The 17,948-nt window shown below is 38.9% G+C and overlaps 1 protein-coding gene across 1 annotated transcript in view; it reads right to left on the reverse strand.

The window, feature by feature from the left end:
• The window catches only part of slc8a4a (solute carrier family 8 member 4a), a 66,718-nt gene that overhangs the window by 37,136 nt on the left and 11,634 nt on the right, over window positions 1–17,948 (reverse strand). Inside the window, exons 3-4 of the mRNA XM_065287075.2 lie at window positions 6,972–8,318; window positions 3,757–4,271 (exon numbers count right to left, since the gene is read on the reverse strand). Of these exons, the coding sequence (XP_065143147.1) occupies window positions 3,757–4,271; window positions 6,972–8,276 (1,820 nt within the window). The 5' untranslated portion in view covers window positions 8,277–8,318. The remainder of the gene's footprint in view (window positions 1–3,756; window positions 4,272–6,971; window positions 8,319–17,948) is intronic.

A 17,948-nucleotide genomic window follows, 5' to 3' on the forward strand; every position in this document is an offset into this window, starting at 1 on the left:
TGAAAGCAGAGGGTCTGTTCTTTCATTTGGTATATTGTATGTTTATATATTTAAAGAAGAACATTTTCTGGAAGGCATTAAACTTTTGTGAAAATCATGAAAAACGCTGGCGCTGGCTGGCAACTTTTTTTTAAAACGCTGGCGGTGAAAGAGTTAATATGCATTCCTATGGGCGGGGGGTCATGTAACAAAAAACTGTCATTTCAATCATCAGATGACCTTGAAATAAGAAAACTACATTCTGAGAGCTTTGTAAAAACAAAGTGGGTCCACCTGTGGCTGTGTGACATTTTAGAAAGGGACTCTCACTACGTCATCATAATTTTCCCAAAATGGTGATGCAATATGAAAACTACACTCTTAGAGCTTTCCAGTTACGTTTAGAATATGGTTTTAGTGTTACAAATAACCTGTGGACCTGTGGCATTTTTAAAAATGGCTCTCACTATGTCATTCCTTTACCAAAATGCTATGAAAACTGATGATGAATGAAAACTGCACTCTTAGAGCTTTCCAATGATATCTAGTTTGTTGTGATAGATAAAAATGTACATGCAAAATATTGAATTAAACTCAGGTGTCCCGCTCAAGGGACAGCGTCAGTTAAGAACACACCACCATATGAAAACCTTAGCAAAAAAATGTGGCATGCCACCATGTACCTCCTGTCACTGTTTATGTTCAGAGATAAGAAAAATGCTATCTAGGGGTCAGGATGTAAACTCAAAACTAAATAACTGTCACGATTTTTATTAAAATTAAATTCAATTTAAAAATATCAATATTGCTTTTTTGAGAATTAATACAGTATTGCCAAACTAAATATCACAATACTCACATGTGTCAATATTCTCTTACACCCTTATTAACAAACACACAACTACTTTTTAGTTTGGATGCTGCCTACCTACATACAATACAAAGGGGGTAGGTGGCCAACTACAATAAGCATGGAAAGAACGCCTCCATTTCAACACATTTCTGTCCTGTCCTGTCCTGTGTCTCTCATGTAAATACTTTCTATCCATGACTGAGAAAGCTACATTTTCTCAGACAGCTATTTAAGTTGTTTACCTACAAGCTTTGCACTCTTCACAATAACAGATTCCAGGATATTTTTGTCACCCCTGATCTGTGGCAGCACTGAATGTTACATCTGCAAGCCACTTTTGATTTGATCAAGAATGGAAAAAGTCAGGATCTTTATCACTCTTAATCTCCCTCGCTGACTGGCTGACTGACATTTCTTCAATTTTATCCTTAAAACTCTTATGTATATGATTCTGCTTATTACACGGCTCTGTTCATAACCCATAACCTCTTATCATCTCTTATCATTTCATCAACTGAACTGTGTCATTTCTGCACCATTAACATCACAAGACAAGCGTAAGTGTTTTCAAACAGATTTCCTAGCAGTCTCCATTCAGCTATGGTTTGGGTAAAATGAGCCTACCCATTATCAATGAATTTTTAAAGTATAGCTATAACTTCTCATTCTGTGGTAAAGAAACATTATTTTTCCAAATCAATATTTTGTCTTGTTTTTCAATGATAAAACTCGAGAGGATACATTGACTTGGGATGCAGAAATGGATAATACTGTATTTGAAAACTTGTTTTTAGAGAATATTTTTTAAACTGCATTTATTTTTCACACGCCATTGGTAAACAGTTTTTATTGGTGTAAGTACAGTTTTCTAATTTGTATTATATTTTTGCTTAAAAGAAGAAATAAATGTCAGTTAGGTAAGAAAAATGACTTTAATTCAAGATTGCCCAAGTTTTCTTTTTAAGTAATTTATCTTGCTTTAAAAATATTCAGATTTAGTTTTATTTAAAATAAGTTTAGCAAATTATGCTTTCTGAAGTTTTAAATGTATGGACCGAAAAGGAGTAATTAATTTAAATAATAAAGGATTAATTACTAGAATTTATCAGGATGCTTACACTTACATCCAAACACAAAAAAAATGTACTAAAGGGATCTGTGGTATCACAACCAGGGTTCTAAATTAACTTTTTTGATCACCAGCCAATGTGGCTGGTAACTTTCTAAAGTTACCAGCCAATCAGCATTTCCACTAGCCAAATTTTTTCTGGTGAAAAAGAGAAATTATGAATGCATTTGATAATTTTATTAACATTGTGAGTATGAAAAACACACATAAAGTGAGGCTTCTCCAAGCAAGGCTCTCTTCAATACGACCTGTCTTGGCAGTTTTAATTAACGTTAGACTCTCTGATGACTTTGGGCACTCTCATGGTCCTTTAGCCCTACTGCCTCAACTTTAAAATTATTTGTTCCCACCACAAATTGTTCGTTTCGTTTTTTTCTTTCACGTACATGCATATTTTCAACATTATACAATGATAGCAATGATTAATAACTTATTTTTACAAGAATATTCGTACAATATTTTAAGAAACCAGTCATTTTATGACTGCTATACTAAAATAATCTCAGTTATAGTTACTGCTAACTGTTGATGTATATCCTAGATAAACATTAGTAAACTAAATATTAATTTCATACATGTGTTGATTTTCTCAGCAACAATGCAATTCTATAGACTTGACAAGAGGTTCTCCTGAAATGTTTTCCTCTAATGTTTGAGACCTGACAGGGTGTGAGGATGTAGTTTTCTCTTACCTCCCTTAGTCTCATCATCTTTCCTTTCTGCTTCCCTTTCCCTGCTTTGCAAAAAACATTTCTGACGTCCACAGAAGCCAATAGTAATCGAGTCAAAATAAGATTAACATTATAATTTAGAAACTTACTTTAGTTTCGTCATGTTTTTATAAGCTAACATAATCGCGTGACGTTGAATGCGGTTGTGCGTGGATAAACGCAATGACGCGCCGACATGGCTTTGTGCGTGTATGCATCAGTGCGCCTGCTGCATCGCTTATTCGCTTTTACAAGCGCATATAGATCCGTTTTTGCCGCTATTATCTTTGTAAAGGAATACACTAGTTAACTGCTAAAATCTTAACTTGAGATTTACACCGGGGCACAACAGATTTAAACTATGGCATGTGCCGCCTTCCTTGTGTGTTATTGTGGATGCGCTCCGTTCATTTCCATGGTTTCTCGCGCTGGTTTCACTGCAAACTGCGCGCAGCCAATGGGTGTATGAAACATCATCACGTAGCATTACGGTACAGTGTTCATGGGAAATGTAGGAAGTACTGCCAGAGGAATAAATGTCCGAGAACAGAGCATTATGTATCATGCATGCAATGCCTCATGCATCACCGGCCAAACTGGCTAGTAAGTTTTTATGAACACCCGCCAAAATTAATTTTAACCCGCATTTGGCGGGTTGGCGGGTGTTAATTTAGAACCCTGATCACAACAGTTTTTATGATGACATTATTACCCGAACCTAATTGAAATATTAGAAAAAAGGTGCAAAAGTTGTACCTTTTTGTCACTGGGATGGTACCTTTTAACCCCTTAAAGTTCCAATGTATCAGCATGTACCTTAGAGGTACCAATATGTACCTTTTAGGTACAAAAGTCCCCAGGTTCGTCATCGGGGAAATGCAAATATACTGTAAGTGCAGAATAAAAGTGAAAGGATTTGTGTAAACAATTTCAAGATTTGATTTTGTTTGGCTTCCAGCAGACAAACATATGCTCTGTACACGTATTTGGCATACTGAGTGATGGCAATGACAAAATGCCTTCTCGCTGAAATTCGCACCTGCACACTTAAAACATTTTAATTCTCAAAAGAATATTTAACTCACATGGTCTCATCATTGAGGAACTCCAGTTTGCCAGCCACCTCTTCATAGTCTTCTCCAGCCTTGGCCGTGCCCTCTGTAGTGTGGTACGGTACTGCCACCTTCCCTCGTGCTCCAGACGTTCTGTGAACCTTCACCTGCATGATGCCCACGCTCTCGCTCACTCGTGTCGAATTGTTCTCAAACGTGAAGATTCCTGCGTGGTCGTCGTCGTAGATGGTCACCGTGGCGCTGTGAGCATTACCCAGAGCGGCTTTTGGAGGGACGTGGCTGGACCCTATGACGATGCTGCCTGGAGACACGGCACTGGTGTCTAGGACTGAGACCTCAGCTCGATGGACGACTCGAGGATTGCTGAGGTTTACGTAGAAATGCTCGTCTTCCTCAAATATGTCATCATCAATCACGCCAACCGTCAGCTCCTTCACGGTCTCGCCCGGTTTGAAGACCAGAGTGCCCTCGGCAAACTCGTAGTCTGATCCTGCATTAGCCGTACCGTCTTCTGTGCGATAGTCAACCTAGGCACAGGAAAAGTTTGTTATACATCTAGAGTGCTGATGCAGTGCTTTATTTTGTAAAGATATGAAATACAATTTGTGTACAGATTAATAGGTCTTACACATGGAATCTGTTTAACTAAACTTTTAACAGACGCTTAGAGATTCAAATGTGGAGTATCATTTTAAAATGAATTTAAAAGTACTTAATTACAGTAGTAGTACAGTACAGCATAGCATAGCATAGTTTTTATACATTTACACCAAAGTGTCCAAAGTCATTGCGTATTACAAGGGATACATTTTTAAATCAATTTGTGTTTTCTGGGATTATACAGGATTTGATAGAATAGTATAGCATAGAATAGCATAGCATAGTACAGTATACAGTGTTTCCCACACATTGACTTGGACAAGCCGCCCAGATTAAAGGATTAGTCCATTTTCTTAAAAAAAATCCAGATAATTTACTCACCACCATGTCATCCAAAATGTTGATGTCTTTCTTTGTTCAGTCCAGAAGAAATTATGGTTTTTGAGGAAAACATTGCAGGATTTTTCTCATTTTAATGGAGTTTCAAAGGACTCTAAACAATCCCAAGAGAGGCATAAGGGTCTTATCTAGCGAAACGATTGTCATTTTTGACAAGAAAAATAAAAAATATGCACTTTTAAACCACAACTTCTCATCTAGATCCGGTCGTGATGCGGCAGCGCGACCTCACGCAATACGTCATGACGTCAAGAGGTCACAGAGGACGAACGCGAAACTACGCCCCAGTGTTTACAAGTGTGGAGAAAGAGGACTGTTCTGACGTTGTTGTATGTCAACTGATACTAATTAATGTCTTTGTGTCAGTTTATTGTTTACAATGGTCCGCAATTGTGCGTTTCATATATGTAACACGTGACCTCTCTACGTCACTACGCATTTACGCTTTTCAGGACCGAACGTAGACGAGAAGTTGTGGTTTAAAAGTGCATATTTTTTATTTTTCTTGTGAAAAATGACAATTGTTCCGCTAGATAAGACCCTTATGCCTCGTTTGAGATCGTTTAAAGTCCAATAAAACTCCACTGAAAAAAACTGTTAAGTGTTGGGTTAAGTATTAATTGTTGGGCTCTATTAAAGTCCATTAAAATGAGAAAAATCCTGCAAAAAACATAATTTCTTCTCGACTGAACAAAGAAAGACATCAACATTTTGGATGACATGGTGGTGAGTAAATTATCTGGATTTTTTTTTAAGAAAATTGACTAATCCTTTAACAACCGCCCAAGTATGTTTGGCATCAAATTTTGTCTTTTTTGTTCTTCCGTGATAATACTCTTTGATAATGACATTTTGCATGTGAGCATGTCGTGTCTCTCCTGTTGAGTTTGGTGTGCGTTTGCGTGCTCACTGTTTCTCGATGAATGGGTGCAACGTGAGGCAAGACTGTGTCATATTGTATCTTTCTATGCTTCTGAATTTGAGCAGATTTGTATGGATGATTAGAGATATTTACAGAGGACCCGAGACCTGTACAGTTCCAGGTCTATATTTTAAATGGTCAATGGGGTCTGGGTCGGTCCCAGTTTAATTACTTTAGGTCCCAGGTCTGATTAACATTGTGTGTAAAACCTAAATCGATCGAAGAACGCCCATGATCAGAGCCAGTCAGCGATAACAACTGGCTCTTGTTTTGAAAGTTACGACCACACACTGCACTTTCTTTATAATATTATTATAAATAAACCGTCTTTTCATATCTAAAAAGTTTGCTCAGAGAGCACAAAGATGGTAGCAAAAAAGCAATGCTAATGTTAATCCCTTGCACTTAAACGCTGTGGCAGCCGGTGACTTCTTTTTTCGAGGGTGCTCGATGCTAAGTTTGTCACAACATGTATGTAGCCCTGGTTTGTAATTTCAAAATATGTGTTCTGCGTGTCAAGTGATCCTATGTGCATCACATGTCTTGTCAAAATAAGTGCCTGCTGCAGACGCGTCTAAAGGGTTTATTAGAAAAGAGAAGCTCGCGTTTGCCAAACACATGCATAATCTCATGCGTAATCAGAGTTTACTGTTAAGGGAGTGTCTTGTGTGAATTTGGGGAACGTGAGCATCTCTTTTATCATAAACAGTTTTGACGCATGTGCAGCAGGCATTTACTTTAACAAAACACGTGATGCACATGGTTCACATGACGCAACAAACACATATTTTGAATTTGCGCCACTCCCGGCTACCACCATGTTTCATATCTGTTGTAAACACTGGCATAGTACAGTATAGAATAGTATTAATATAGTATAGTGTAGGCAACAAAGCACATTAAAAGAAAGATTGTGTCCCAAAATGCTTGGCTTAACCTTCCATTTAAAGTAAAGATCAGGAAGTACACATGTAATGCATTCATGTAACAACAACACTACTGTTTTAATTGTTTAATTCTGTTTAATGTCTTTTATTTGAAGAATGAAAAAATCTGATAATTCTTCAAATTCATGAATCTCATTTTTAACTGATTTCCTCTGGTGATGTTAAAATGATAAAATTAATGAACGTTCCAAATGCTGTCATTAGTTCGCTCATCTTTTAAGTGCTGTAATTATTAAAAATAGCGTTGAGAGTATTTCCTTGCCCTTGGTACTCATTAGGGTTTCTGACCTCAAAAATGACAATCACTGTAAAATAATGACTGTACATCTGTGCATAAAGCGTAGAGATTTAATCATTACCTTAACAGTGCAGCCACTGTCTCCACCATGCCGAGTGACTGAAAGTTTTAAGGATCCGCAGTTCTCGAAGCATTGGTAATGCGAGGGCTCAAACTCAAGGTAGATGGTGTGAGGGTCTTCTTCCTGGGCATTAGATTCATGACAGCTCACCACCTTCCTGGCCTGGTCTGCTGCATGCTTCTTCAAGATATTGCCCGCTCCGATCATCATGCGTGTGGCCTGGATGCGGTAGAAAGCTCGACTTTTCTGCTGCTGCACCAAAACTTGATAGTTAGCCATCTCAATCAGCTGCTCCATGTCCTTGTCCGGGTGTCTCTGTTTGAGCTCCTTAAGCGTACGGGCCATTTCCCTCCTGGCCTCCTCTTCCTCTCCTCCACCACCACCTCCTCCTTCCTCTACTCCAGCTAGCATGCCATCAAGAGCCTCCTTGTGGGAATTGATGCCCTGCCCATCCATCTCCATATCCATTTTGGTAAACATACCGTCACCCTCCGTTTCAATTATAATACCGCGATTCTTGTCAGCACGGTAGCGCTTGTGGACGTATTTGTAAAAGAGCAGGCGACGGTCAGCGATCCAGGCCTGAACCACGCACAGCGGGAAGAAGAGGAATGTGAGCACAGCTTCCCAGACTTCCACCACACCAGGAGAGAAGACGGAGAGAATTAAGTACAGCCAGATGTATGCGAACACACTCCAGGCTGCGGTCACGAAGAAAACCCTTAGGTGCTTGATCTTTCGCACCTCACCATCAGGAACCACGTAAACACAGATGGCGATGATAATAAACATGTTGAATGCTGCGCTGCCCACAATCGTGCTTGGACCAAGGTGACCTGCTTCAAACTTGTGGCCACAGACCTCAATTACAGATAACAAGATCTCAGGAGCCGATGATCCCAAAGCCATGAGGGTCAAATTGGACACGGTCTCGTTCCAGATGCGGACGGTCGCTGTGGTGGTTTCACCGTTGGGTTTCTTGATCGTTATCTCCTTCTCTTGAGACGTGATGACCTCGATGGAGGACATGAACCGGTCAGCGATGATTGACATGCCCAGGAACATGTAGATGAGGGCCACAAAGTAGACAATGGCACGTGCGACCTTATCACCGACGGAGGGGTTTTGGGGGTTCCACACCGGCAAAACTACGCCTTCTGAGCAGCTGTCCTCTCCTGAACAGTTTGCTGGACTGCTGTGGGACACATCGGGGCTGGCCTGAGAGACATTGGTAAGGCCCAAGAAGAAGATCAGGATGAGAAGAGAGAAAAGGCATGGGACGGACGGCAGGCGCATGTGAGGCATGGTGGCAGTGCAACGTTATCTGTGTCCACAACCAATAAACTTCTGAAACACACATAATTAAAGGAAACATTTAAATAGGTGGCAATAATTTTAACAATAACAAGTCTGTTAATCTAATTGTAACGCTTGTCCTCATTCTGACAAATTAAATATGAACATTAAATTATACAAATTATGCAATGAACAGCTTTAAAGCAGAGAAAAGCATCAGATAACTTAAGGGGTTACATGTGTGCAAGCAGAATGTCTGACAACAGCAACCAAAAGATTTTTAAAGGATGTGTCATTGTTAAAATTAATCTAAATTAATCACTGTAGATATTAATGAGCAATACTTGATTGTTTAAAGGGAACATTTCACAAGACTTTTTGAAAATGTCAAATAAATCTTTGGTGTCCCCAGAGTGCGCATGTGAAGTTCTAACTCAAAATATTGAATTTTTATAGGATGTTAAAATTGCCATTTTGTGTGAGCAAAAATGCCGTTTTTGGGTGTGTCCTTTAAAATGCAAATGAGCTGATCTCTGCCCTAAATGGCAGTGTAGTGGTTGGATGATGCAGATTAAGGGGTGGTATTTTCCCCTTCTGACATCACAGGGGGAGCCAAATTTCTTAATTTCTCTTTTTCACATGCTTGCAGAGAATGGTTTACCAAAACTAAGTTACGTGGTTGATCTTTTTCACATTTTCTAGGTTGATAGAAGCACTTGGGACCCAATTATAACACTTAAACATGGAAAAAGTCAGATTTTTATGATATGTCCCCTTTAAAATGATTTTTACCTTTATGGGGGCAGGTTCAACCATATTAATGAAGCAAGAAAATGAAAGCAGTTCCCAATCCGCTCATGATGTAACGAATACTGTTTCTGGGTCCATGCCTCCACTAATTTCAATAGAGGATATTATTTAAACAGCTGTTTATGAGCACTATTTATTCATATTACACATTTAAGTGAAAAATTTATAAACTCACAGTCTCCATGCTCACAGAATCACCGAGAGCAATATATTAATAATTCATAAAATATTCATGTCTATGAGTCCATGTCTGGTCATCTCAGATTTTGTTATGATGATAATAATTAGGATCGGGTGTTTTTGGTAGTTTTGCATCATGATACGAGTGCATATTGGCATGATTTTGTTATTTCCCTATGGCATTTGAGATTGATTGGACCCGAAAGCGGTGCATGATGTCAGACGTAACGAGGGGATATATAAGCATATAAAAATACACATGCACATGTCTTCAATATAACACACTAGAATGTAATAAATCTTACACATTAAATTGCAAAATCAGTTTGGCCAATTATGTTTACAACATGGACATTTTTGCCCTGACCTTTAAACCAGGCATGTTGCCAGATTTGTTGGCATTTTTTTTTTTTTTTGCTCTAAACACATAAAACACTCCATATTTAAACTTACATAACACCTCATATAATGCAGGAAAGACCCCTTTAACATAATTACCACTCATAAATTTAATATTGTACACACCCAGCCTCTGTGATATCTCTTTAGTTGAATTTAAAAGATGTGTGATCTGTTTCCAGGGCAAAACGGATTTGATTTAAAATGAATTAAAGTTATTTGCCTGTTTTATCAAATAATCAACACTGACATATTTCAATAAGCTTAAAAGAACCTTTGGGGTAATTATAAACGTAAAAATGCAGCTTCTCTATTTTGTTTAAACATGCAATAAAACATGATTTAGGCCACAAACATCATACAAGGTACAAAAATGCTTTGAAAGCCCTACAAATCATCTTTCCTACTTTCTTCTTAATACTTTCCTTTGATCCACTTTTTCTCTCTCCATCTCATCTCATATCAAATCATATGTGCCTCTAGCGTGGAATAGTAACAAACATCAAATTCTACCCCATCTTCAAGAATCGCTACAGAGAAAAGTTTATATAAGAGCTGGAAGTACACATGCATGACTGCTGCATTAGGTCTCTTGACTAAATCTCACAAGGACACGCATCAACATCTCCCTCAACATTGTGGGATCTTTATTACTACATGGATCTATGTGGTGACGCAAGGTTCCTCTCCCAAAATATACATCAGCTTGATCTTTAATGTGACTTTAGCAAACCTCTGTTGTATTTAAGTACCTTTGAAAGCCTAGAGCATACACTATTTGCACCACTGCGTGCATGATGTAATCATTCGTATCTCAAGCATAATGTAAAAAATTTTTGCACGCTCTTAACGCTTTGATAGTTACTCGTGTATGCATACCCGATTTAATGACATTACTATATTCATCACCCCCGCAACTTCCTCACCTCCCGGGCACAAAATCATGCACTTGGCATCAACTAAGCTTCTTTACTATTGCCAAACACCATGCCAGGTCTATAAATAGCATCAAGGCTGTTCGCAGCATCATTAGTGTAAAAATAACGGCCCATGTATATGGCTACATCAGCTGTGTTTAGATAGGGAGTTTAAGTCCTATACTTGGCAATCTCACTACGGGCTAGTTGGTTGACCAGTGGGGGCCGGTGACTTGTATTTTGCCTGTCATGTGTGTAGCTTGTCATGTTAAGATGTGTTTGGCATGTCATGTGAACCTATGTGCATCACGCGTCATGTCAAAATATATGTCTGCTTCAGATGATTCCAAGGGGTTTAGGATAAAAGAGACGCTCGCTCGCATTTGCCAAATACTTGCTTAATCTTATGTGTAATCATGAGTGTATTTTGTGAACGTGAGCGCCTCTTTTAGCATAAACCCTTTTGATGGATGTGCAGCAGGAACATATTTTGACACGACGCATGATGCACATAGGTTCACATGACGCACCAAACACATATTTCGACATTACGAGTTACACACATGACACTCCGAACACAAATTTTCAATTCCCGCCCTCTTAGAAAAGAAGTCACTGGCTGCCCCTGTGGTTTACTAGTCAAATAGTCATTCATTATGACCCACGTTAACACACAACTTATAGTTGTTCATGAGGCAGAGCAAAGGTTATGGGTTCAAACACATACTGACAAAAAAAACATATCTTGAAATTTTTGGATTAAATGCCAAAATGCATGAATGAAAACTTAAGCAGCTGCAGAAACAGACCAGAGCATTGCGTAGTAGCAGTATTGCTACAGTTGCAGTCCTTGCAGACATATAATAGATGCATCAATCAAGAGGCTTATTGCATTAATTGGCATATGCTGAGCAGCTACACCACATCAGCATGGCCAGCGGCGGGGCGTGAGGCAAATGGCAGAGCTGTGAGGAGCATTGTAAAGCCCTCAGTTATGTAAGTGAGCCTGGGGATGAGAAGCAAATAACTCAGTATGAGTTACTGTTGACGGTGTACAGGATTCAAATACACACTCACAAAACAACATGGGGGAGAAGAGAAAGTACAGACTAAAGAGGGATGAAAATATGCTGTCTCTGATCAGCAGAGTACTTCACACATACACATACAGTATATGGGCCACTATGAACTGGGGATGAAAGTAGTGATGTCATGTTTTAAGCAAATTTTGCTCTTTGTTCAGTACGCTTTTTAGTTTTTGGTTTTGAGGTGCCCACTAAAATATTTTTAAAATAGACATTTAACATTATGGGCTCTATTTTAACGATCTGAAACGCAAGTGCGAAGCGCAACGCGCAAGTGAGTTTGTGGGCGGATCTTGGGCGCTGTTGCTATTTTCCCGGCGTGAGAAATAACTCTTGCGCCGGGCGCAAATCAATAAGGGGTTGGTCTGAAGTAGGTTCATTATTCATAGGTGTGGTTTGGGCGTAACGTCAAATAAACCAATCAGAACGCTAGCCAACATTCCCTTTAAACGCAAGGGCGCAAGTTCCGTGGCGGGTTGCTATTATTATGACGGATTTACCAGGCGCACGCCAGGAGCGGTTCACAGCCGAGGAGACCGACGTCCTTGTACGGGGGAATCCCACGCTTGCCAGCATAAATCGGGCTCGCCGTGTAACGGGAGGTGGATCTGCCTCAGGACTTGACGCCAGCAGAGGACATCGCTGCGTCCACCCTCACCGCTGAAAGGGTTTGGGGGCTTTGAAATCGGACCCAAGAAACGCAAGCAAGGTCCAACCCCAACGTACTCTTACAAATCAAGTTCATATACATTAAGGTTTCTTATGAAAACATTTTAACTATTATTTACATAAAATAAACGTAATACAGCCACACAACAAAGTTATGAAAATATTTTAATCGTTATTTGCATGAGAATAAATAAAAAATATCACCACAATGCTCACCACTATGATTCCCCTTATCTCGTGTATTAATATTTTTAAGTGTAACAATTTATGATTTGCAAAAATAACTGTTGCATCTGTGTAGATTAGATAAGCAAAGTGTATGCGCGTTGTGCACGCTATACATTATGGTCAAGCATGCGCCCTTAAAATAGCATAATGAACCACGCGCAACGCGCCACTGACTTTAGACTAGTTTTTTTTGGTTAGTAGCGCAATTGTTTTTTGAAACTGCAAAATAGCATAAGAGATGGTTTGCGCCGCAACACGCCTCCTTTTTGCGCTGAACCGCCCAGGGAGCGCAAGTTCATTCCCTAGTTTGCTGACGTGCATCTGTGGAGGGAAAAACCCCGCTGTGCGCCGGCGCAAAATACGAATGATACATGCGTCACTGACAAAGTCAATTGCGCTGGGTGCAAGATAGGGCCCTATTACTTTTAATTGAAAACACTTGGAATAATGTATGTAATAATGTACACATGCAAAGAAAATATATAACATTGTAGTAGTGATTTTTGAATATTTTAATGCTGTCTCTTATCTTCTTACAAACCTACAAAAACAGATATGTTGCTTATTTAAACAAGATCTAAAGCTAACTCAAGAAATCGTCGTTCTTGGCACAAAAGCATCTCATTAAATACAAATACAACAGTCTGGCTTATCTTAAAGGCATCTGCCAGGATGGTGTTTTGCATGTGTGTGGCACAGTGTGATAAAAAATACAGTGTTCTGGCTATAATCTGTTGTGACCAATCTATTGCTGTTTCCACCAGTGACTGTAGCTGTGCCCATCAACCACAATTCACTGCCAATATGCTCCCTGTCTGCCCTGACACAACACGCGCACACACCAAGCCATCACTCAAACTAGTTTTGTGAACCAAATAAAGCAGTTTCTTATTAAAGAGATCCAATAATTCCTTCAGAAATACTTCTTTTGCGATTTCTAATGAATGTTTCTGGATCTCTCCGCTAAAGAGCTCATGATATAAATCAAGGGCTTTTAAGTGGTTTACAGACTATAAACTTTAAAAGAAATTTGACTGAATGGTTTGATGGGATGGGAAAGCAAAAATTGTTCTACTATCTATGGCATTGATGTGAAGAAACTTCTGTAGCACCTTTCAGAAACAATGCCATTAGGGGCGTGCCGTTGTGAGGACGTACATGTCATTGCAACCAGAATTTATGGTTCGGCTCTTTGACACAGGGATTTAAACACAGGTCAACATTCATGTCGAGAAATGTCTGCAAACTGGACTAAAGCAGAGATCAGAGGTCACAATCCGCGCTGAAGCTGAGATCATTCAACAGCATGACAGAACACGCTTTCTTGAGAGAACTAGCAAACTTCGGACACTGTGGAAAAAATATATCACGTGACTTTACGGTATGTGTGTGTAAATGGGAGTATAAATGAACCAAAAATCAAACGATCCCAGACAGATCCCAGACCCATTTTCAGTGTTAACATGAAGCAGCAAAATTAAAATATGTAGCCAATAGAGGTGTTTTAAATACATATCAAGAGGTCTTATGCTGACTGTTAAATCCTTAATCCCACCTAAGGCTTTTAGTGCTGGTAAAATATGAATGCTCAAGTTCTTGAGTGTCCCTTAGCTTAGAAAGTGAAAGAGTTTAACTCTGTGTGCGAGGGTTAGGAGAGGCAAAGACAGAAAGTAGCAGTTGATTTGGGAGTGAGCCATTTATTGAGTCAAATTCAGGGTGGATGCAGTGCTTGTTAAGACCCCCTCTACTTTATTCCTATTCAAGCAATGTCAAAACTTCAGTGCTGAGTGGGTTCTGAGGACCATCCTCTCTGTGTATCCCACAAATCTGCATATCTAAACAGACATTTGCATGCCTCTACCCCACAATTTTCTTATTTCACTGCTCCAAATATGCAATGATGAAAGAGAGTATCATTCAGCACGATGACACTCATACTAACAATTTTTGCAAATGTATGTGTAAATATATACATTTCCACATACAGTCCTGTGCATAAGTCTAAGACCACCATGGTACCATATAGATTTGTTGTTTTTGCAATTGCATAGTGATCATATATATTTATTTCTCAGTCTCTTTATTAGAATACAACCAGAAAATACAGGAAATGTGTATGTAGTATTAAAAACAGTATAAAAGTATAAGCTGAAGTGTCAAGTATTTAAGGTAAACTCCCCTTCCACTTGAGCAATAGCAGAAAACTGCAGGATCTTTTAAACCTAAATGAAATTAAATCCTAATTTCTAATTCTAATCAAATTACTTCAGTCACCTCAAAAAAGCTTAAGATGTGTTTTGTGCCAAGAGAGGTCACACTAAACACTGACTGATGCCTGAAGAAGACATTTAGTTCTGAAAATTGTTTTATTTTTAATTTTGTGTACATATTTCCTGTATTTTCTGTTTGTATCTTAAAAAAGAGTGAAAAATAAATATGGATGGACATTAAAACTTTGCTAAAACAACAAAGCTGGTGATGGTGGCCTAAGACTTTTGCACAGTACATATATATTTATTACACAAAGGTCCTAAGCTTAATTTTCATTATCATTTGTAATATTATTTCAGATTCAAGAAATTCACCTATTAGGGATTGTACCACCTCTATATTTCTTGGTGTAAAATGATTTGAAGTGAATATTTGGAGAGAAAACCTATTGAGTCAATATTTGTCCCTCTGTCCTCTACCTTTTTATTACACAGCAGTCAATATTTACCAAACATCCCTCCATCTTAATTTAGCTTCCTCTCAGGAGTCTCCCCCACCATCATCCAATTTGAATTGAATGAAGCTCTGTGTAACATTAATGGCAAGGCTAAGCTTATATTAAACACTGTGTCTGGTCAGCCAATAGAAGCACAACTTTAAAACCCTTTTAAAATCCTAACCATTTACAGGAATACTAAACATGATACGAGGTTGTACGTTTTTTTGTGTATATTACTGTACCTTAATTAGTATTGTGTACCTTTAAAGGGGTGTCCTTTAAAATGCAAATGAGTTGATCTCTGCAATAAATGGCAGTGTCGTGGTTGGATAGTCACAGGGAAAGGCAAATTTCAACAACCTATTTTTTCACATGCTTGCAGAGAATGGTTGACCAAAATGCCGTTTTTATCTACATGCACTGTGGGTCCCTTTAGATGGAACTCACTATTTCGTGCCACCATGTTTCTACAGTAGCCCTAAAAAGACAAACTACTCTACAGAGCATGTTGTGTCCTGTTGCTTCTCTATGCATTTTGAAAGATTCACAATCGCACAGCTAGATGCTGCTAGAATCTACACACAGCACCTTTAAATGTTGTGATTTATAACTGCAGACCATTTTATGAAAAAGAAAGTCAGTTTTTGTCTTTTAAACTCAAAACCCTTCAAAATGCCAAGTTCACAATAGCCTATGTGTGCAGACATAACAATGATGATCAATTAGGCGCAATGACGACAGGCAGTCATGTTGCACTTCTGAGAGGTGCGAAGGAGCACGGCACTCACACACACAAATCCCAGCAGGGTGAATCCGTGCCTCAGTTGCATATGAGACCCAATTAGGAGACAAACGGAGAAAAGCAGCAGGTCAGCTCAGTGTTTAACAACAGAACCGCTGCTAGTTCTTCATCATTACCGTTCGTGACTCTACATTCAGTCCTGTGAAAGCCTTTTATTTCCACATTCTCTTCTTTCATTTGTTCCTTTCTTTTCTGTATTGCAGGCCCTACATGCTCTCTTGACAGGGTATGTCATAATTGCCTGGAAATTAAGGAGGTCCCTACAAAGGGTCTTTTAATGTCACTGGTGTCATACTTCTTCATTAATCCAGTGCTCGTTTGACTGGCTGGGGGGAAACTGGCAGATTTTATATTCCTAGATAATCAGCTCAGATGATTGTAGAAAATACCAGCATGGGCCAAGAGCATAATTTTGTAAGATAACAATTTCAATAGACAAACCCAGTACGGTCTAAGACAATAATGTTGATGGATTATGTAACATTAAAAACATCAATGAAACAGTAGGGTGATATTACACTGGGGTTTTTAACAGTGCATTGTATTCCCATCATAATCTTCAGAAATACACCTTGAAGTGATTTTTCTTACTTATTTTTTTTTAAATCAAATAATGGCAACATTTTAAACACTATAAAGGACTGACACGCATAAAGGTTTAAGGGGGCGTGCACACCAAAGCTTTTACGCCCGCTGCATGTTTTCAATTGTTTCCAATGGAAGCGCTGCGTCTTTCAAAAAAAGCCAGCAGCTGGCAGTTTTTTTCCACGCTGAAAGCCGGTGCTTACTGTTTTTTCAGCGCCCAGCGATGAGCGCAGAGAGTTGAAAAATATTCAGCTTGGTGTAAAAAACTCAGCTCGTTAAAGGATTAGTCCATTTTCCTAAAAAAATATAATTTACTCACTAACAATGTTTATGTCTTTCTTTCTTCAGTGGAGAAGTAATTATGTTTTTTGAGGAAAACATTCCAGGATTTTTCTCATTTTAATGGACTTTAATGGACCCCAACACTTAACAGTTTTAATGCAGTTTCAAATTGCAGTTTCAAAGGACCCTAAACGATCCTAATAAAAATATCCACTTTTAAAGCACAACTTCTCGTTTTCCTCCAGTCGTATGATGCGCCAGCCTGACCTCACATAATTGCATAGTGACGTTGAAAGGTCACATGTTACATATATGAAACGCACATTTGCGGACCATTTTAAACAATAAACTGACACAAAGACATTAATTAGTATCATTCGACATACAACAACGTCGGAACGGTCCTCTTTTATCCGTGACCTCTTGACGTGATGACGTATTATGTAAGGTCACGCTGGCTCGTCACACGACCGAAAGAAGACGAGAAGTTGTGGCTTAAAAGTGCATTTTTTTTCTTGCCAAAAATGACAATCGTATTGCTAGATAAGACCCTTATGTCTCGTTTGGAATCGTTTAGTGTCCTTTGAAACTGCAATTTTAAACTGCATTAAAACTGTTATGTGTTGGGGTCCATTAAAGTCCATTAAAATGAGAAAAATCCTGGAATGTTTTCCTCAAAAAACATAATTTCTTCTTGACTGAACAAAGAAAGACATCAACATTTTGGATGACATGGTGGTGAGTAAATTATCTGGATTTTTTTACAAAAATGGATGGAGTAATCCTTTAATGTCAGCTCTTACACGACCGTCCAATCACAGTGGAGGAGGGGTGAGACAAATATCACAACAACCAACCGGTGCATTGTACAACGACTGATAAACAAAACCAGTGCGCTCAGCTGAAGAAAGCTGGCAGTCGGCTGAAATAAAGCTGTCCGCCGGGCGTTTCAGCCGAGTTCAAAAGCTTTTGTGTGCACGCCCGTTTACACACTCATTTTTGCAATACCAAAAT

This window comes from Paramisgurnus dabryanus, chromosome 18 (assembly GCF_030506205.2).
Source record: "Paramisgurnus dabryanus chromosome 18, PD_genome_1.1, whole genome shotgun sequence".
NCBI lineage: Eukaryota > Metazoa > Chordata > Actinopteri > Cypriniformes > Cobitidae > Paramisgurnus > Paramisgurnus dabryanus.